Below are 15,864 nucleotides of genomic sequence, written 5' to 3'. Positions count from 1 at the left end.
CCGCTCTGCCAAATAGTTCACATATGGTTGGGATTTCAAGAAAAGTAACACTTGTTGCTGAGGATAGCGGGATAACATTCATGGAATCCTCTTCATTCTTCTACCTAGGCCCAAATGAAAATAAGTGATATACCATGGGGGAGATTCCGGGGGGTGGGGTGAAACTGTGGCCTTTTGACTCCCCTCTGACCGTTTTAAGATGACCTGCTGATATGCATGTTTGTACTTCAGACGGCTGTCTTCAGCACTGGCCGGGTCGCAGCCAATTCACGCCTTTTCTACACGTATCACGAGGGCTCAGTGTTTGAACCGTCCACAACAGGAAGGCGGACGTGCGCTCGCGACTCACCGCGTCACAGTCGGCCAGTCGGAGGCACAAGCTGTTTTCAGATGTACAGAAGCAGAGAAGATTCTAACAGACAGTGAGAGAGTCAAATTTATAAAAAAAATAAACAGTCATAAATTGTCCACAGTGACACCATAGTGATTCAAATTTACAATGTTTACACAAAGCATTGTGACAGCAAACATATCATGGTTAGACGGAAGAGACATAAAATGGGCCAATTCAAACAACACAGCCTTTGTAATATGATTTTACTAGTATTTCCCTTTCTTTTTGATAAGCTGCAGTGAATTCTAAAGCACCACCACCAACCCCGGTTGTGTGATAGTAGAGCTCTGAATCCTTTTCCTCCATTAGAATTCCAAATGTGATGTCTCTGTTGGAGGGGGAGCGGGGGGACTCTGGGCTCCAGCCAAACATGCACATCGTTCCAAAAGATCTTCCCGAAGGTGGAAAATAAGTGATCCGTGCATGGATAAGACCGCTTTGGTCTTCTATGCCGAGTCTTTGACTGCGGGACAAATAGATTATTGAAGCGAAGCTCTTTTGCTTTAGGAGCTGGAGATGGTTTTCAAAAGTTAGTGTGTAACTGTTTAAGCAAGAATTCCGGCTAAACTGTAAGGGATGTAGATGTTTATGCAAAGAGCCCCACTTGACTCTCAATGGTCAAAGAGGGAGAACCGGGGCCAAATAGGGAAATATAATTTTAACCAATATTTTTGTATTGTGTTGATTACGGTTGCACTGGGAATTTAATTTGACACAGAGGTTGTCAAGGGGTAAGAATCTGCCAGTTTCAGCTAATAGATGAGTAACAGACAAATATAAACTCACTGAAGGATCAGGATCCATTTTTAGAAAAGCTGAATCTACAGTTCTATAGAAACATGGTGGGTGGCTGCTGCATCATCTGGTACAGGAATGTCAGTCAGTGACATTTTAACTGAGAGTTTTGAACTGAGAAGTCACAAAGCAGTCATTTATACCACCGTGTTCCAAACATTGTTCTGGGGACAGAATACTAAAATAAGAATCTGAACCAAATGACCTTTAATTTTCCGTTGATACAAAGTCGGTGGCCTGTAGCCCACCATCATCAGAGTCTTTCACCAGGGTTGCTCTCGTTAACGAGTGGGAATTTATTCCCCAGTTGTAATCAAAATTTACCTTGTCGATAAGTTTTAGTGGCTTTGTTGGATATGAGAGAGTGTAAGCTGGATAAATGAATCCTAAGAGACTTCCAATGTCCATTTATATCTTTTTTTTTTTGGAAGTAACTAATTTTCCAAGAGAATTAATTGTTAAACAGAACTGCAATACCTCCTGAGTGGTTGGTTCCATGGTAACATAAAACCTAACTGGTTGGACCAAAACTATTCATCAGTGTTGTTGGAGTGAGTCTCTAGTAGCAGAACAGAAAGCATCTTTATCGTGTTTGTTTGTTTTTTACTTTTACAGAAAATGAAAAGTTTCTTTCATTTAATGTCGCCTCTTAAGCCCTCAGTGATACAGCATACGGATCCAAGTGAACCAGAAGCATTCAGAAAACAAACACACAGAAAGGAAAAACTGCACAAACAAGACTTTCTTGCTTGATTACTTTGGTGAAAAAAAATAATAAGAGAAAGAACAGGTCCATTGATGCCTTTTAGTCACTGTCCACATAATCTGATTGTATCTTAAATGGTTTCTTAGTGAGAACCACACACACCCACACACACATATCTATCTATCTATCTATCTATCTATCTATCTATCTATCTATCTATCTATCTATCTATCTATCTATCTATCTATCTATCTATCTATCTATCTATCTATCTATCTATCTATCTATCTTCAAGTAAATACAATGTTTTCTTTTTCGCTTTTTTTGTGATGGATTTTGACCCTCCCGCCCTGCCGTATGCCCCCTCCCACTCTCCTCTTCCTGGATAAACACACGTGGATTTCCAACGACGACAGTCAGAAACAACAACAGAATGACAAGCCATGGGCTCGTCTATGATGGTTGCAATTTCTTCAGGCAGAGGCTGGTTTTGTCCACACTCAGCGGGAAACGGGTCAGAATCCGAGGCATCAGGTCTTCGGACGACTGCCCGGGGCTGCGCGGTGAGTCGCGAGCGCACGCTTCGTGTTGCGTCGCAGCTAGCTTCGCAGTTAGCTTCGCGGCTAACGCGCTAGCTGTTACGCAGTTGGAAGTGTTGTGGCGCTGGACTCGGACGGTGGCGCAAATGATGGCCTGGCGCTGTACATGCTTGTGAAATCCTCACAAACTTTGAGTCAGAAGTCTTCTTAAATAAAGTGTTCGGATCGGGGGTTTGTGGACGTTTTCATTGAAAGCGTGCAGAGATGTTCGAAACTTCTCACAGAAATATGGAAAACAGCCAGCACTTTAAATTCATTTTATTTGTAGTTGTTATTGTGGAGGAGAACAAAAAGCACTAACCTACCACTTCTTTTCCAGATTTTGAGGCCAGTTTTATCAGACTGCTAGATAAAGTCACGAATGGCTCCAAAATCGAGATTAATCAGACAGGTGAGTGTCGTAATGAAGTTACACCAGGGAAGGCTTTTCAAAGTCTCCCTCTAATCAATATCGTTACCAATCTTATGTATGTCGCCAATATAACACGCCAAATCTTCAGTAAGAATCCTCACTGACACCTGAAATGTTCCCAGACACATAAAAAAAAAAAGCCGAGCCCTTTTTAACTCTTTATAATTATTACATTTATTTATTAACACCATCAGAATTTGGCTGATCGCCCCCCTATAAATCCTCGATAGACGGACTCATTTTCAACCAGTAAAAGCTGAATGTCTCTCTTTTCCAGGTACGGTCTTGTTCTACCAGCCTGGCTTGCTGTATGGTGGTTCTGTAGAACATGACTGCAACACCCAGCGTTCCATCGGGTACTATCTGGAGGCTCTTCTCCTGTTGGCTCCTTTCATGAAAAGCCCCTTGAAGGCCACTCTGAGGGGAGTCACCAATGACCCCGTTGACCCAACGGTCAGAACGTGTTTGCTTTCTGTCTCCTCATTTTGATAAAATGTTCCTAGCGTAGGCTGCAGAACCTCTGCAGGTCTGTGTTAGAAAACACACCTTAAACCAACATTTACGGATGCTGGAGGTGGAGTTGATGAACACAAAGTTAGACCAAGTTAAGGCCTTGTGCCCGGAGCTAAATCTACGTTTGCCTAAACAAAGAGGGAATTATATGCCCTTTTGTGCAGAAATTAACGTTTGGTTATTGTTTTTGGTAGTTGGGGCTTTTAAAGAGAATTTGCAATGTGTGTACTGCTGCTTTAAACAGAGGAGGTATAGAAATATCCAAAGAAGAAGGTACCCGGTGCCCTTATCTGTCCTGTGTCCATTAATCCTTGGGATTTTTAACTTGACTGTTTACTTCACAATGCCAACCACAGATGGAAGGGCAGATGGAGACGTGAGCATATTTGAAGAGAGATGTTGCCATGGCACCAGTGATGAGCATCTTGTTTGTTGAAAATGCCTTTTCTGCCTCTTTAAAGGATGTCTTCCATGATCTATGCTTTTTTGTCCTGCAGGTCGACCTGCTGAAGTCCACATCCCTCCCGCTGATGAAGAGGTTTGGCATTGAGGGAGAGGCGTTTGTTGTCAAGGTGTGGGTCTGTAGTGGGACTGTGGCAGCTGCCGCTTTCAGATTTAGTTCTAAGAAAAGATGTTTTTCGTCACTTAATATTTGGTGGTACATTTTTTGCTGTCTCCTCAGGTGGTGAAGAGGGGTATGGCACCTGGGGGTGGAGGAGAGGTGTTCTTTTCATGTCCTGCCTGCAGGTCGCTCAAACCAGTCCAGCTGACTGACCCAGGAAAGATCAAGCGGATCAGAGGAGTGGCGTATCCATCCCCTTATCTAGCAGCCTAATCTTCCTCTGTAGGCACCTCACTCCAGTTGTTGTAGTATGTAATTAATTGCATTCAGTATCTTCTCTTAATTACTTTAAACATAATGGTTTTTTTTTTACACAAGATGGTTTCCAGGGGTTCAATTGCTTCAGATGACCTGAAATAACTTAGTTTTGTCCAGTTAAGCTGAGGTCGCAATGGAGCAACGTCTGCACCGATGGCGCCCTCTAGTGGTGATAGCAATAGTGCAGGAGCACGATCAGATCAGACATCCATTTCATGCATTCGTACAGATGATGTTTAAGCAATATTTAAGTTATTTGGTTGATTTTTGCTTAATCCCATGTCAGTAAATACTGATTGTTTTAACTTACCTCATCATACTGTAGTTCTGGTGATGTAACAAATTGTCCTTGACGGTCGGAACGCAGATATTCTGTTAGAGTTTCTCCCCAAATGGGAAACAGGATAGTGGAGTCAGCCAGGAGTGTCCTCAACCAGTTCCTCCCAGACATTTACATCCACACGGACCACATGAAGGGAGTCAACTCTGGCAAGTGAGTATCTCAGCTCCTAAAGGTCTGTTTATTGGGATTTAAGGTTATTTCATAGGGGCAGTAACCCAGTTTAAATATACATTTGTGTTCTTCATTGTATTTATCTCTCCTCATTTATGCAAAAGAAGGCTTTTACAAGTGAGACTTGGCTGAGACAGCAGCGAGGGACAAGGGGGATTAAATGTGCTGAATGACGGCAGGTCTCCGGGTTTTGGTCTGACTCTGGTGGCGGAGACGGTGAACGGGTTCTTCCTCAGCGCTGAGATGTCGTCCACACCGCAGGGGCAGGGAGACTCCATACTGCCAGAGGACCTCGGCAGGAACTGTGCCATGTTGCTTTTGGAGGAGGTTTATCGGGTAAGACCTGCTCGTGGTGTGTGCAGCCACCGGCGTGTTTGTGCTGTTGGCTGTTGGGACGGGTGGTTTCACTTTAGGATTAGGTTCCATGTCACAGCTGTTGAGCGTCCTGCAGCTGGGCGGATCAGAATTCCTGGGGAATACCTGGGAGATGCAGACAAGAGCGACAATGACAGTTTCTTTGTGTGTTTGCTTGCATTCCCCGGCAATTACCACAGGCTGGAATGTTAAGAGATGCAGCGTTTCTCAGAATAACATATTTTCATGTTTCTAAAAATTGGCCAGTATGTTTTTGAATCTTTTAGATAGGCTATTAAATGTATGTAAGAAGTAAAGGTGGGATTAAAAGTGTTTAACTGCAGAGGAACAGATGAACCCTCGCGGTTGACCCGAGGGAGGCTTTAGCCCTCACGTTGACTCTCGGTTGGTTCGTCTCTGGGCTCAGGATGACAAATATCGCCCCTCTGAGGCATCGGCTCAGCCACGAGGACAGTCACACAAGACATTATTTTGTTCACTCGATAATTACTCGGGGAAAAAAATCGGAAGATCTTTAAATCGAATTTGGATGCTACATTCAGTTGGGTCAGTGCCGGGGTCAGTGACCTCATTGGCAGCCTCGGTTGATCAGGCGGCCCCTCCCTCATGTGGTGCAAAAAGCCCACTTCATCAGAATTAGTTCAATTTGAAGCAGGGACTCTGACTTGCATTTTCCCCCACACAGCTCTGCCTCCCAGAGGAACCATGTGAGCCCAGTTAGCTGGTCATGGTAGCTCTCATTAACTCACACATAGAAGATTGTTGGCCACATCCTCCCTCCTACAGGCAGCAGCCACGATGGCCAACAGCTCGCCAGCAGCCACGGGTGGCGTCGGATTCCTTTTGTTTCTTCACTTTGTGACGGTCGTGCCGCAGAACTGACAGAGCAGGTAGATGCCGAACTTTTAGAACAGAGATTAGAAGAGAGGAGGAGCAGCCCGGGGGGGTCTTTGTGCGTGCGCGGGTGTGTTTGTCTTCTGGTTAATGAGTACAGGCATCGTGGGCATCAAAACTACTAGAGGAACTTTTGTTTTAGGAAACGACTTAATACCCTGGACAGTATAATCTATTCAGATCTGGCCCTTGAAGTTCTGTTCCGTGTTTCTGCCTCTTGGACTGTCTGGAGGGAAAATGGGGGACTTTTCCAGGAGCAAGATCGATGGCCGTTGGTCTCCGGGGACATCCCAGCCGTCTCGTGTTTTCACTGATGCAACGGATCAGGAAAGGAGGAGTTGTTAGCTGTTGGCACGGAGAGACGTGGTGCTCAGACGCGTCTGCTGTCGTACTTTAAGTCTGCTGACCCTAATAAAGGTGAAGCTTTGACGACGGGTTAGTCTGGTTAAATGTTGCCCTACACCTAGAAGTCTTGGGGTTTATATGTTTTTAGGGTCAGTGCCTGTTGCTGTTCTGAAGGTAGGTGAACTTTACTGAATTTAATGATCCAATTGAATCCATCTGAAGCAGGAATCAGCATAGCTGATCCGAGCAAACAAACACAGAATGGCCATGGTTGTTCGGTGTCATGCTGCTATAATTAAATCATATTCCTGTGACAGAAGAGGACTGGGGCCAGTAGCTGCAGTTGGGTTGATAACGCAATCAGAAAGTGTCTGCTTGAGTTCTGCGAGGAGAAGCGGGCCGTCCGGCAGCCTTCCTGGTTCTTCTGCGGAGTGTTGGGGTGGTGTTGCCCTCATCATAGTCGTAATGTCATGAGACTGGCGCTCTGCTGGTCGGGATGTTCAGGCACCAAACAGGAATTGCCTTTTCAGGTTTATGGGTGCTGAAATGTTTCAGAATGCTCCAGCTTGTGTTGTTGGCTCTGTTGACCATTAAACCGCATCAGTCTGCCGTCAGCTCAGTTGCTGACGTCGTTTCCCCTCAAACACAATGACCTTCATGATGTTGTTGTTTTAATTAAATGTATTTGCTCTGCCTCCTTTCTTTGCTGGTTTTAGGGCGGCTGTGTGGATTCGTCCAATCAAAGCCTGGCGCTGCTCTTGATGACCCTTGGCCAACAGGACGTGTCAAAGGTTCTGCTCGGACCCCTCTCCCCGTACACGTAAGCCCCACACACACACACACACTTTGTCCACATGTCGGATGTTTGGATCCAACTTTTGTTATTGTTTTACTCACAGTTCCAAAGTTCTCACCGGTTTGTAAAACACAAAATAGAGGAAGCAAATATGTTACCAAACCACATGGACATTCAGGAAATGTCTTCAGTTCACAGCCTTGGATCACGGCTCCTGTCCTCCAACATATGTTGGTATACATTGTGAACATCATGTCCAGATGTGCTGAACGTCTGTTTTAACTTGTGAACAAAGTCGTGTGTGTGTGTGTGTGTGTGTGTGTGTGTGTGTGTGTGTGTGTGTTTAACGGCCTCCCTGGGGCTCAATGATCAGGAAGGGGAGCAAACTATGAACTGTCCATTTTCAGTTATCATGGTACCGCTGCTGTGTCCCTCTCAAGTACAGTACTATGATAACTGAAGATTGGCAGTGCCATCACAAGACGCTCCTCTTCATCAGGTAGCTGCTGAAAACGCAGCATTTTCTGTTTGTGTTGGCTCCAAATCAGCAGTTGAGGCATTAAAAAACCAGTCCAAGCTAGTGACGCTACTGTTGGAACCTTTTTGATCATATGTCGGTATTTATTTACGCACAGAAGAAAATAGGTTTATCCACTGGTTGATGTTCAGTTCTTCCACAGCTTTTCTTCGCTTTGGTTCGTCTTGTGTGTTCCAGGCTGCTGCCGCTGCCCTCGGCGGGAGGGCAGATGTGTGCAATCACTCCCTGGGGCTCAATGTCGTCCCTCCATCTTTGATTTAAAAGTCCAGTTGTAAAGATTCCGTCAATCAGCTTTTTCTGTATAAATGAACCTCTGGGTTTCTGAAGTTGGCCGGATGCATAGATTTATTGCATTTGACTGCAGCATCGGGACACGTCTACAGCTCTGGGAGAATTGTGCCACTAACCAGCTTCTTCCTGTCTCTCCCTGTCTGTTCCTTCAGGATTGAATTCCTCAGACACATCCGAGATTTTTTCCAGATTATGTTCAAGATAGATGTTCAGAAGCCTTTAGAGGACGAAAGGAAAGGAGGAGACAAAGTCCTGATGACCTGCGTAGGAGTTGGTTACAGCAACGTGAACAAAACGCTTAAATAAATATTTTTATATTAAACATGTGACCTTGTGTCTGATTTCCTGAATACAACGATTTGCTTTTGTGTTTCCTGCTTTTTTTATTTGTTAGTTCATGTTGGGAACATTTTACAGCATGTTTTATCATTGACATCATTGTAGAAAGTCAAGACTTCTCTTCTCGTCTCTTAAATGTTTTATCCCCTTTGTGGTCACTGCGAGTGGACACAATTCATTGCAGGGCCCTATAGGAGCATTTGTGGGTTCAGTACCTTGCTCAAGGGTCCCTCTGCAGTGCTCTGAAGGTGTTCTGACACCTTCCCGTACTACCAGAACACCTAAATCAAGACTGTGTATGGCAAGAATGTGGCGTTGCCACCCTCTACTGGCTAGTTTTGGTATTATAGCCACCGTCTTCTTCTACTACAACTATTTTGGTACATGTACGTTTGGTACTTCTTCCTCTATTCCGGAAGTCAGAAAGCATCGTTGTATTGCACTGCCATCTGCTGGTCAGCTTCGGTATCACTCGTATTTTTTGCTCTTTCCTGTACACATCGTTCGGACTACAATTTCAAATGCAATTTTAATCCAAACCTCATATGGTCGCGCATATAACAGCTTCATGGATGTAACGCTGATTTCTCGTTAGTTGTATGACGGTTTGCTGAGGTTTCTTCTCACAAACATCAGCGCGCTCTCTGACAGCTCGGCACTATCTCATAATACAGTCTGAATAAGCGCCTGGTGACGTGTTATCCACTTTTTGACACTTGTATGATAGGTGAGCCATTTGTTTTAGAAAAAAATATGTAATGAGACTAAGATGTGAATTAATCCCAAAATTTGTAACACATTGCGCAACTGCAAAGTGGCATTTTGTTAGCCGGTTAGCAACTAGGAGCCTCCCAGCTCATAAGGCCAGCAAGCGTTAGCAACTGTTCCACATGATGTCATTCATTTGGTAAGTCTCCATCTTTTTCTAATTACGTATTATTTCCTATGATTGTACACTTTAACGCGACGCTTATATGTGCGTCTTTTTTTTAAAGTACCAACAATCATTGTTGACCGATGCTGTCTGAACTGAAGCTAACTTCGTCTATTGTTTACATGGACCCGCAGAGCTGAAGCGCTCCGACGGGATCACACGGATCACCACAAATGGAGCTTGGAGGCAGCTAACGTTTAAGTCTCCAGCTGACCCACCAATACGAGGATGATCTGGGGTCTCAAGGGGGACCGCTGCCCTCGAAAGACAGTTTGATTTTGAGTTGAGGTTTGGACCAAAAAGGACACTTGCTGTGTTCATCAATGATAAATCTACTACTGGGTCTTCGTGGGTAGAACAGGCAGAAGAATGGTGCAGCCTTTTCCCAGCACCAGGATGATGCTGAAGATCCTGCTCATCAGCATTTTCGTTGGCTGGGTGAGATGTCAGGAGAGTCAGACGATGACACTGGAGGAGAAGACTGTTATCAGGTGAAAACCAGCCGTCATGCACCAATAACCATTGTCATTACGAGCCTCAGGACTACTGTCTGTGATGTTATTTTCTTTTTAATAATTGGTTTTATCTTTTTTGCCCAGGGAGCAGATACTTGAAATGTTTGACCACGCATATGGAAGCTACATGGTATGTTCTTGTAATGAATGTAATCAAGCCTACATGCATTATTAGTAGCTTGTAGAAGTTATCTCCAGTTTACTTCTACAAAAACGAGCACCTTCAATAGACAGGAGACTCTGAATTTTCCCTCAGTGAGAGTGAATGTTGTGTGCATGTGTGTGTGCCCTGTGATGGACACGTGGCAGGGTCCTGTTAAATGTCCGTCAGTTTTGCTTTGACCGAATCGTCTCTGCTGCAGAAAAATGCCTACCCAGCAGACGAGCTGATGCCTCTGAGCTGCAGGGGCAGAGTCCGTGGCCAGGAGCCCAACAGAGGGGACATTGATGAGTCCTTGGGAAAGTAAGTCAGTTCAGGCAGAGGGCGGCGAGCTAACGCTGCGTTGGTGACGGCTCTGCTCTGCTGTTTCACACACTCTCATCTGTTTCTGCAGGTTTTCTCTCACTCTGATTGACACCCTCGATACGTTGGTGGTGAGAATCAGCCTATTTTCCTCTGCTTCCAAGCGTGCAGGTACTTTTCAACGTCTGTATGACTTCATGTTTTTTCAACCCCCCCCCCCTTCCGTGTGACCCTGAGAGCAGGTGTTAAATAAACTCGATGAGTTTGAAGACGCGGTGAGGAAGGCTGTGAGCGACGTGCGCCTGGACAACGATGTGGTCGTTTCTGTATTTGAGACTAACATCAGAGTTTTGGGGTACGAACCTCAGTCATTTTCTTGCTGCTTGTGTCTGCGCTGAGTGTTTAATCAGAGGCCACGTCCACGCTCTCATTGTACCGTCTTCTCTCCAGAGGGCTTCTGGGAGCTCACGTGATGGCTGACCTGCTACGTCAGCGAGGGGAGAGGATGCAGTGGTACCAGGACGAGCTCCTGCACATGGCCAAGGAGCTGGGACATCGATTGCTGCCTGCCTTTAACACCTCAAGTGGCCTTCCGTATCCCAAGGTCTGCCTTGTTTCATTGTGAAGCACTGGACCCATCAAGTGGACGAAAAGCTGCTACAATAATTGTCATTGTTGTCTTCCACAGGTAAACCTGCGGTATGGAGTCCTGAACCCGCTTTCACGCACCGGCACCGAGTCGGACACCTGCACCGCCTGCGCTGGGACCATGATCCTGGAGTTTGCTGCTCTCAGCCGACTTTCAGGAGAGTCTGTGTTTGAGGTATTTTACAGCTCTCAGCTAATGTTGCCACATATTCAGGTATTAGTGGCTGCAACAGGCACGCTAACATTCTAACACATCTGTTAGCATGAATGAAAACCTTCCTTTCTGTAAGTAATACGGGATGTTTTCAGGAGAACGCACGTAAGGCCCTGGACGTTCTCTGGGAGCGGAGGCAGAGAGGAAGTGACCTGGTGGGAACTGTCATCAACATCCACAATGAGGAATGGGTCCGCAGGGGTGAGACCACAGTGGCGCGATGCCTCAGGCTGCGTCACGCAGGCCTGACCTGACTTTCTTCTGGATTCTGTGTCCAGACAGTGGCGTTGGTGCTGGGATCGACTCGTACTATGAATATTTGATGAAGGCCTACATACTCCTCGGAGACAATGTTTTTCTGGACAGGTTCAACGTTGTAAGTCCTCCAGTCACTGTATCCTTGTATTGAAACCTTCTCTCATCGCTCTGCTCACGTCCTCACTATCGTATGTGTGCGACAGCACTACAGTGCCATTATGAAGTACATCAGCCAGCCTCCCCTGCTGTTAAACGTACACATGCACAACCCCACCGTGAGTGTTCGCAGCTGGATGGACTCTCTGCTGGCGTTCTTCCCGGGTCTGCAGGTCAGGAGAGGTCCCTCATCACGTGGAATAGTTGGCATTAAACACACAGCACAAGGCTCCAACAAGGCTCATTCTTCACGCAGGTATTGAGAGGAGACCTGAAGCCAGCTATCGAGACTCACGAAATGCTTTATCAAGTCACCAAACAGCACAAGTTTCTTCCAGAGGTAAATAATCTGCACGTCTTCATGTGGCTGAACAGCAACCTGCTCAGCAGTAAGGCAGAAGTGCAGAGCTACACACATAGGTGTGTGTGTGTGTGTGTGTGTGTGTGTGTGTGTGTGTTTTCATTTCATTTCCTTCATCCTTGCGCAGGCTTTCACTACAGAGTTCAGAGTTCATTGGGGTCAACACCTTCTGAGACCAGAGTTTGCTGAAAGCACGTACTACCTCTATAAGGTGAAAACTGGAAGCTCCGTGTGAATTTGGATCTGATGTGTCGGAGGTGTGGCGGAGCTGATGTGTTGATCCCTGCAGGCCACTGGAGACCCCTACTACCTCAGAGTGGGACAGTCCATCGTGGAGAAACTCAACGCTTATGCCAGGGTGCCTTGTGGATTTGCTGCTGTGCAGGATGTCCGGACAGGCATTCACGAAGACAGGTGTGATTCCAGCAGGTGGAACAGTGCGTTCTCTACCTCTGCGGCTGAAATCACTGCATGTGTGTCTGTCTGTCCAGGATGGACTCGTTCTTTTTGGCTGAGATGTTTAAATACCTCTACCTGCTGTTTTCTGAGAAAAGTCAACTTCCCATTGACATTGATGAATACATCTTCACCACTGAAGCTCACCTTCTCCCCGTTTCTCTGTCGACCACCAAACCTTCATGTCAGGGCAACAACACAGTAAGAGCTGAAGTTCATTTCTTCCCTCCTCACATCCCCGAGATCACTCTGCGTGACGAGCATTTACTGTCAAACAGAAATAAGTTAGCAATCACTTCCTGCTCGGTAAACATTGGAAAGGCAGCTGAAACCAAAGGCAATCAGGCCAGATTGTTTAAATTCTAAACGTCTTCACACACACACTCGTGCAAACCTCTGTTGATTCAGCGAGCCGTGAGTGAGGGGCTGAATGTTCTGGTTCTGTGACAGGAGGCCGCGCCCGTCTTTCAAGAAGAGGATCTGTTCTCGCACTCGTGCCCCAGCATGGAGACCTTGTTCCCCAACAACCCATCATTTGCTAAAACTATCAGGGATGGCTACAAGTACCTGACCGGGGTAGGAAGAGCTTTCCAGCCTTTGCCTATCAGGTAACAGCTTTGTCTCACTGCAAGTGTGATTTCACGGCTCTGCCATGATTACATGTTGATTTCATCATACAATAATGTGTGTGTGTGTGTGTGTGTGTGTGTGTGTGTGTGGGTGGGCAGGGAGATTGAACTCCCGCTCCAGGATAGTAGCATGGAGCCGCTGGAGTTCTTGAAGAGCATGGGGATCTCTCTCATGCCTTTGAATGAGGCTGCTCGCTCCAGCATCCAGAAGGTACTTGAGTCACGTCGCTTCGTGATCTGACTTTCTGTCCTGTTGGAAAGCGATTTTTAAAAACACCACTGATAGAGAAAGTCTTATCAACCATAAAATGTGAATGGGTGATGACCAAATATGACGCCCATATATGCTTCCAGGACCAGAAAGGGGTGTACCATGTGAAACTAGTGGCGGAGATAAAGCAGACACCAGAGGAGGAGGAGGTGGTCCCTCATGTTGTCCAGCTCATCTCGCCTCCGTTTCTGGGCAGGACCGTTCTCACAGCCGGGCCTGCCAAGTTTGGAATGGACCTCACCAAGCGCGAGCACGGGGTGAGCTTCAGTCCTGATGGAATGTTTTAAAGAGCCTTAGAAGCTTCAGTAACACACTCCGCCTCTTGCACCACAGCTGAAGGGCAGCATCCTGAAGGCCTCACCCTACACGGCGTGTGGGGAGATCGTTAATGCCCAGGAGCTCAGAGGGCAAATCGCCCTGGCGCTCCGGGGGGACTGCATGTTTGCTGCAAAGGCTCGCCGGCTGCAGGAAGCAGGTGCAGTCGGAGTCATCTTTATAGGTGAGCACACTGACTCAAAGCCTGGGGATAACACAAGGTTGAGCTTCGAATAAACTCCTTCTGTCCCCCTTCAAGACCACCACGAGGGAAGTAACAGTGAGGAGACCCCCCTCTTTCAAATGGTGGGAGACGGGTACGCCACTGATGACATCCGGCTGCCGTTGGTGTTCCTGTTCAGTCGTGAGGGCGCCGTCCTCACGGCTGCTCTGGAGGAGCATCAGAATGTGGACGTGCTGCTGCTGCCCAAGGAGAGGCAGCTGGGACACGGTGAGGACCAGAGACCTGCTCACTCTTCACTGTTGGTGGGGTCATCGCTTGTTGGGGCTTTCTTAGACGTTCCGCCTTATTTTCCAGATAATGTGGAAAAATCAGTAGGGATGAACATCAGACTCCGCCTGGCCAAGGAAGAAGTGGGAGTGGAAGGGCCCACTTTAGAGTTCCTCTTGAGCGAAGGAGAGGCGCTGGTCAGGGAGGAGGAGCAGCAACAGTTCTGCACAGAGTCGTCAGGAAAGGACCCACCTGAGCTCTGCTCCACTACAGCTTCATCTCAAACCCTCAGCTCTGATGGTAGACTCCTCCCGGCTCCTTGACCGTGGCTCTTCCCAGGCTTCCCCAGCGTTCATCCTCTGATCGGCAGGTGCTGCAGAGCTGTGACTGATCCAGCCCACGTTTGCACCCGACCAGGACACAAACCTGTTTCATGTTTTATGTTTTTAAGTACTTCGCTTTAGAGAGCAGAGTGGGCTTTTTGGGCCGGAGGAGACTAAACTAGGTGATCAATGTGAAGAAAATGGACATATATTTAAATATATATTGCACACTGCAAGAGTAGAAGAAACACACACCAGATTTCTTGGCTCGGTTCTCTGTAACCATCACTTTTACTATGCTAATCTACTTGTGGGGGTGTTTTGTTCACAGAAGAACCAAGTAGGTCAACTGATGCAGAATCAGAACAGAAAGGCTGTTCCTCCCCTGTCAGAGGCAGCAGTGGGATAAATTATGGAACTTTAGCCCTGCGAGACACGAGAAAGGCATTCCAGCGTATCCTGAAGTTCCAGAATTATTGAAGTAACAAGCCGAGAACACAAGACCGTGTCCAGGAAGTTCAGGTTGGTGTGGGAGGAAACTGCAGCAGCTTGGTTTTAAATGTTGGTGGATGAATATTTTCTGAGCTGGAGGAGGTGAAACCTCTGTTGAATCTGATGCTGAAGGAGAAGAACTGGGGCCAATTACCTGAGCTCATGAGGCTCAAGTGTTTTATACTAATGGGAAATAAAACAAACTTCAGGGATTTTCAGAGATGCTGTTTGCATGTTCGGTGGAACGTGTGTGAGTGTGTTCTGCACTCAGTGTGTGTGGGTGCCTGTGTGTGTGTGTGTGTAGAGTAATTTATCCGATCCTCATCGTGTAGGAATTTCTAGAGTCTACGGGGTTGACCACTGTGGGCTTTTGAATGCAATCATAGCATCTTCACAACATCTCAGAAAGACCAAAGCTGGTTTCTTTGTGCCTGTCTGCATTTGTCCCATCTAAACTCTGCACCTGCTCAGAAAAGTCTTAATCCCTTCACATTACTGGACGATAATGGGGTCTGAAATGTTTCTGCAGATATTCTTTCACATTAAAACTACAAAATCTAAAGATGGCTCTGGTGTTTTCATCTGAAAGAGCCATATACTGCAGGTAACAAAGAAATATTTCAGTTGTCTGACTGTCACCAGATTTCCTTAACTTTATATTACATCATTATGATTAAAGCGTTACATTTTTGAGCAGCATTTTTACTTCACCGTGCTAATGTGATAAAGTGGAATAGCTCATCAATTCTGTTTGTGTGTTTTATTGGTCTGAAACCTGTGTATTATTGTATGAAAACAATATGTTTAAAATGTGTATTATCCTCCAAATAATGCACTTCTTTTAAGGTGGTGAAAGGTTTTTTTTATGGATGTGAGAAAGTACTAACACCATAGAAAATAATGCAATTTTTTGTTGGCCATTAATCACTTTTTGTAAAAATAAACTTGAAATCTAAAAATTGTATTTGTTTTAAATATATTCATAAA

The 15,864-nt window shown here is 46.0% G+C and overlaps 2 protein-coding genes and 1 non-coding gene across 3 annotated transcripts; all 3 read left to right on the top strand.

Annotated features, from left to right (window-relative positions):
* The first annotated feature begins 2,255 nt into the window (after positions 1 to 2,255).
* Positions 2,256 to 8,378, top strand: rcl1 (RNA terminal phosphate cyclase-like 1). The gene is made up of 9 exons (XM_003976786.3): positions 2,256 to 2,458; positions 2,814 to 2,885; positions 3,184 to 3,359; positions 3,917 to 3,991; positions 4,102 to 4,226; positions 4,667 to 4,792; positions 4,993 to 5,149; positions 7,144 to 7,247; positions 8,205 to 8,378. Exons 1-9 carry the CDS (start codon positions 2,329 to 2,331, stop codon positions 8,356 to 8,358), a joined length of 1,119 nt encoding a protein of 372 aa, XP_003976835.1. The 5' UTR covers positions 2,256 to 2,328; the 3' UTR covers positions 8,359 to 8,378.
* Positions 7,613 to 7,700, top strand: mir101b (microRNA mir-101b). The gene has a single exon (NR_105356.1). It is a non-coding gene; the product is annotated as a microRNA mir-101b (primary transcript).
* A 440-nt stretch (positions 8,379 to 8,818) lies between the features above and the next one.
* LOC101067969 (ER degradation-enhancing alpha-mannosidase-like protein 3) lies at positions 8,819 to 15,836 on the top strand. Its single transcript, XM_011617822.2, has 21 exons — positions 8,819 to 9,298; positions 9,460 to 9,816; positions 9,925 to 9,970; positions 10,203 to 10,303; positions 10,395 to 10,434; positions 10,546 to 10,658; positions 10,754 to 10,907; positions 10,992 to 11,126; positions 11,261 to 11,366; positions 11,444 to 11,541; positions 11,627 to 11,752; positions 11,836 to 11,919; positions 12,068 to 12,151; positions 12,230 to 12,354; positions 12,432 to 12,597; positions 12,847 to 13,004; positions 13,125 to 13,236; positions 13,380 to 13,553; positions 13,630 to 13,795; positions 13,871 to 14,062; positions 14,150 to 15,836. The coding sequence occupies exons 2-21, from the start codon at positions 9,695 to 9,697 to the stop codon at positions 14,383 to 14,385; spliced, it is 2,538 nt and encodes an 845-aa protein (XP_011616124.1). The 5' UTR covers positions 8,819 to 9,298; positions 9,460 to 9,694; the 3' UTR covers positions 14,386 to 15,836.
* The last annotated feature ends 28 nt before the right edge of the window (positions 15,837 to 15,864 follow it).

Source organism: Takifugu rubripes, chromosome 6, assembly GCF_901000725.2.
Source record: "Takifugu rubripes chromosome 6, fTakRub1.2, whole genome shotgun sequence".
NCBI lineage: Eukaryota > Metazoa > Chordata > Actinopteri > Tetraodontiformes > Tetraodontidae > Takifugu > Takifugu rubripes.
This window is presented reverse-complemented; position numbering and strand designations above follow the sequence as displayed.

Excerpts from the sequence above, each read along its gene's own strand:
- LOC101067969 (XM_011617822.2), top strand. The coding sequence starts at position 9,695 with ATGGTGCAGCCTTTTCCCAGCACCAGGATGATGCTGAAGATCCTGCTC. Across the intron at positions 9,971-10,202 it reads ACGCATATGGAAGCTACATG|AAAAATGCCTACCCAGCAGA; the intron begins GTATGTTCTTGT and ends TCTCTGCTGCAG. Across the intron at positions 11,542-11,626 it reads TTCTGGACAGGTTCAACGTT|CACTACAGTGCCATTATGAA; the intron begins GTAAGTCCTCCA and ends TGTGTGCGACAG.
- rcl1 (XM_003976786.3), top strand. The coding sequence starts at position 2,329 with ATGACAAGCCATGGGCTCGTCTATGATGGTTGCAATTTCTTCAGGCAG. Across the intron at positions 4,793-4,992 it reads AAGGGAGTCAACTCTGGCAA|GTCTCCGGGTTTTGGTCTGA; the intron begins GTGAGTATCTCA and ends GAATGACGGCAG. Across the intron at positions 5,150-7,143 it reads TTTTGGAGGAGGTTTATCGG|GGCGGCTGTGTGGATTCGTC; the intron begins GTAAGACCTGCT and ends TGCTGGTTTTAG.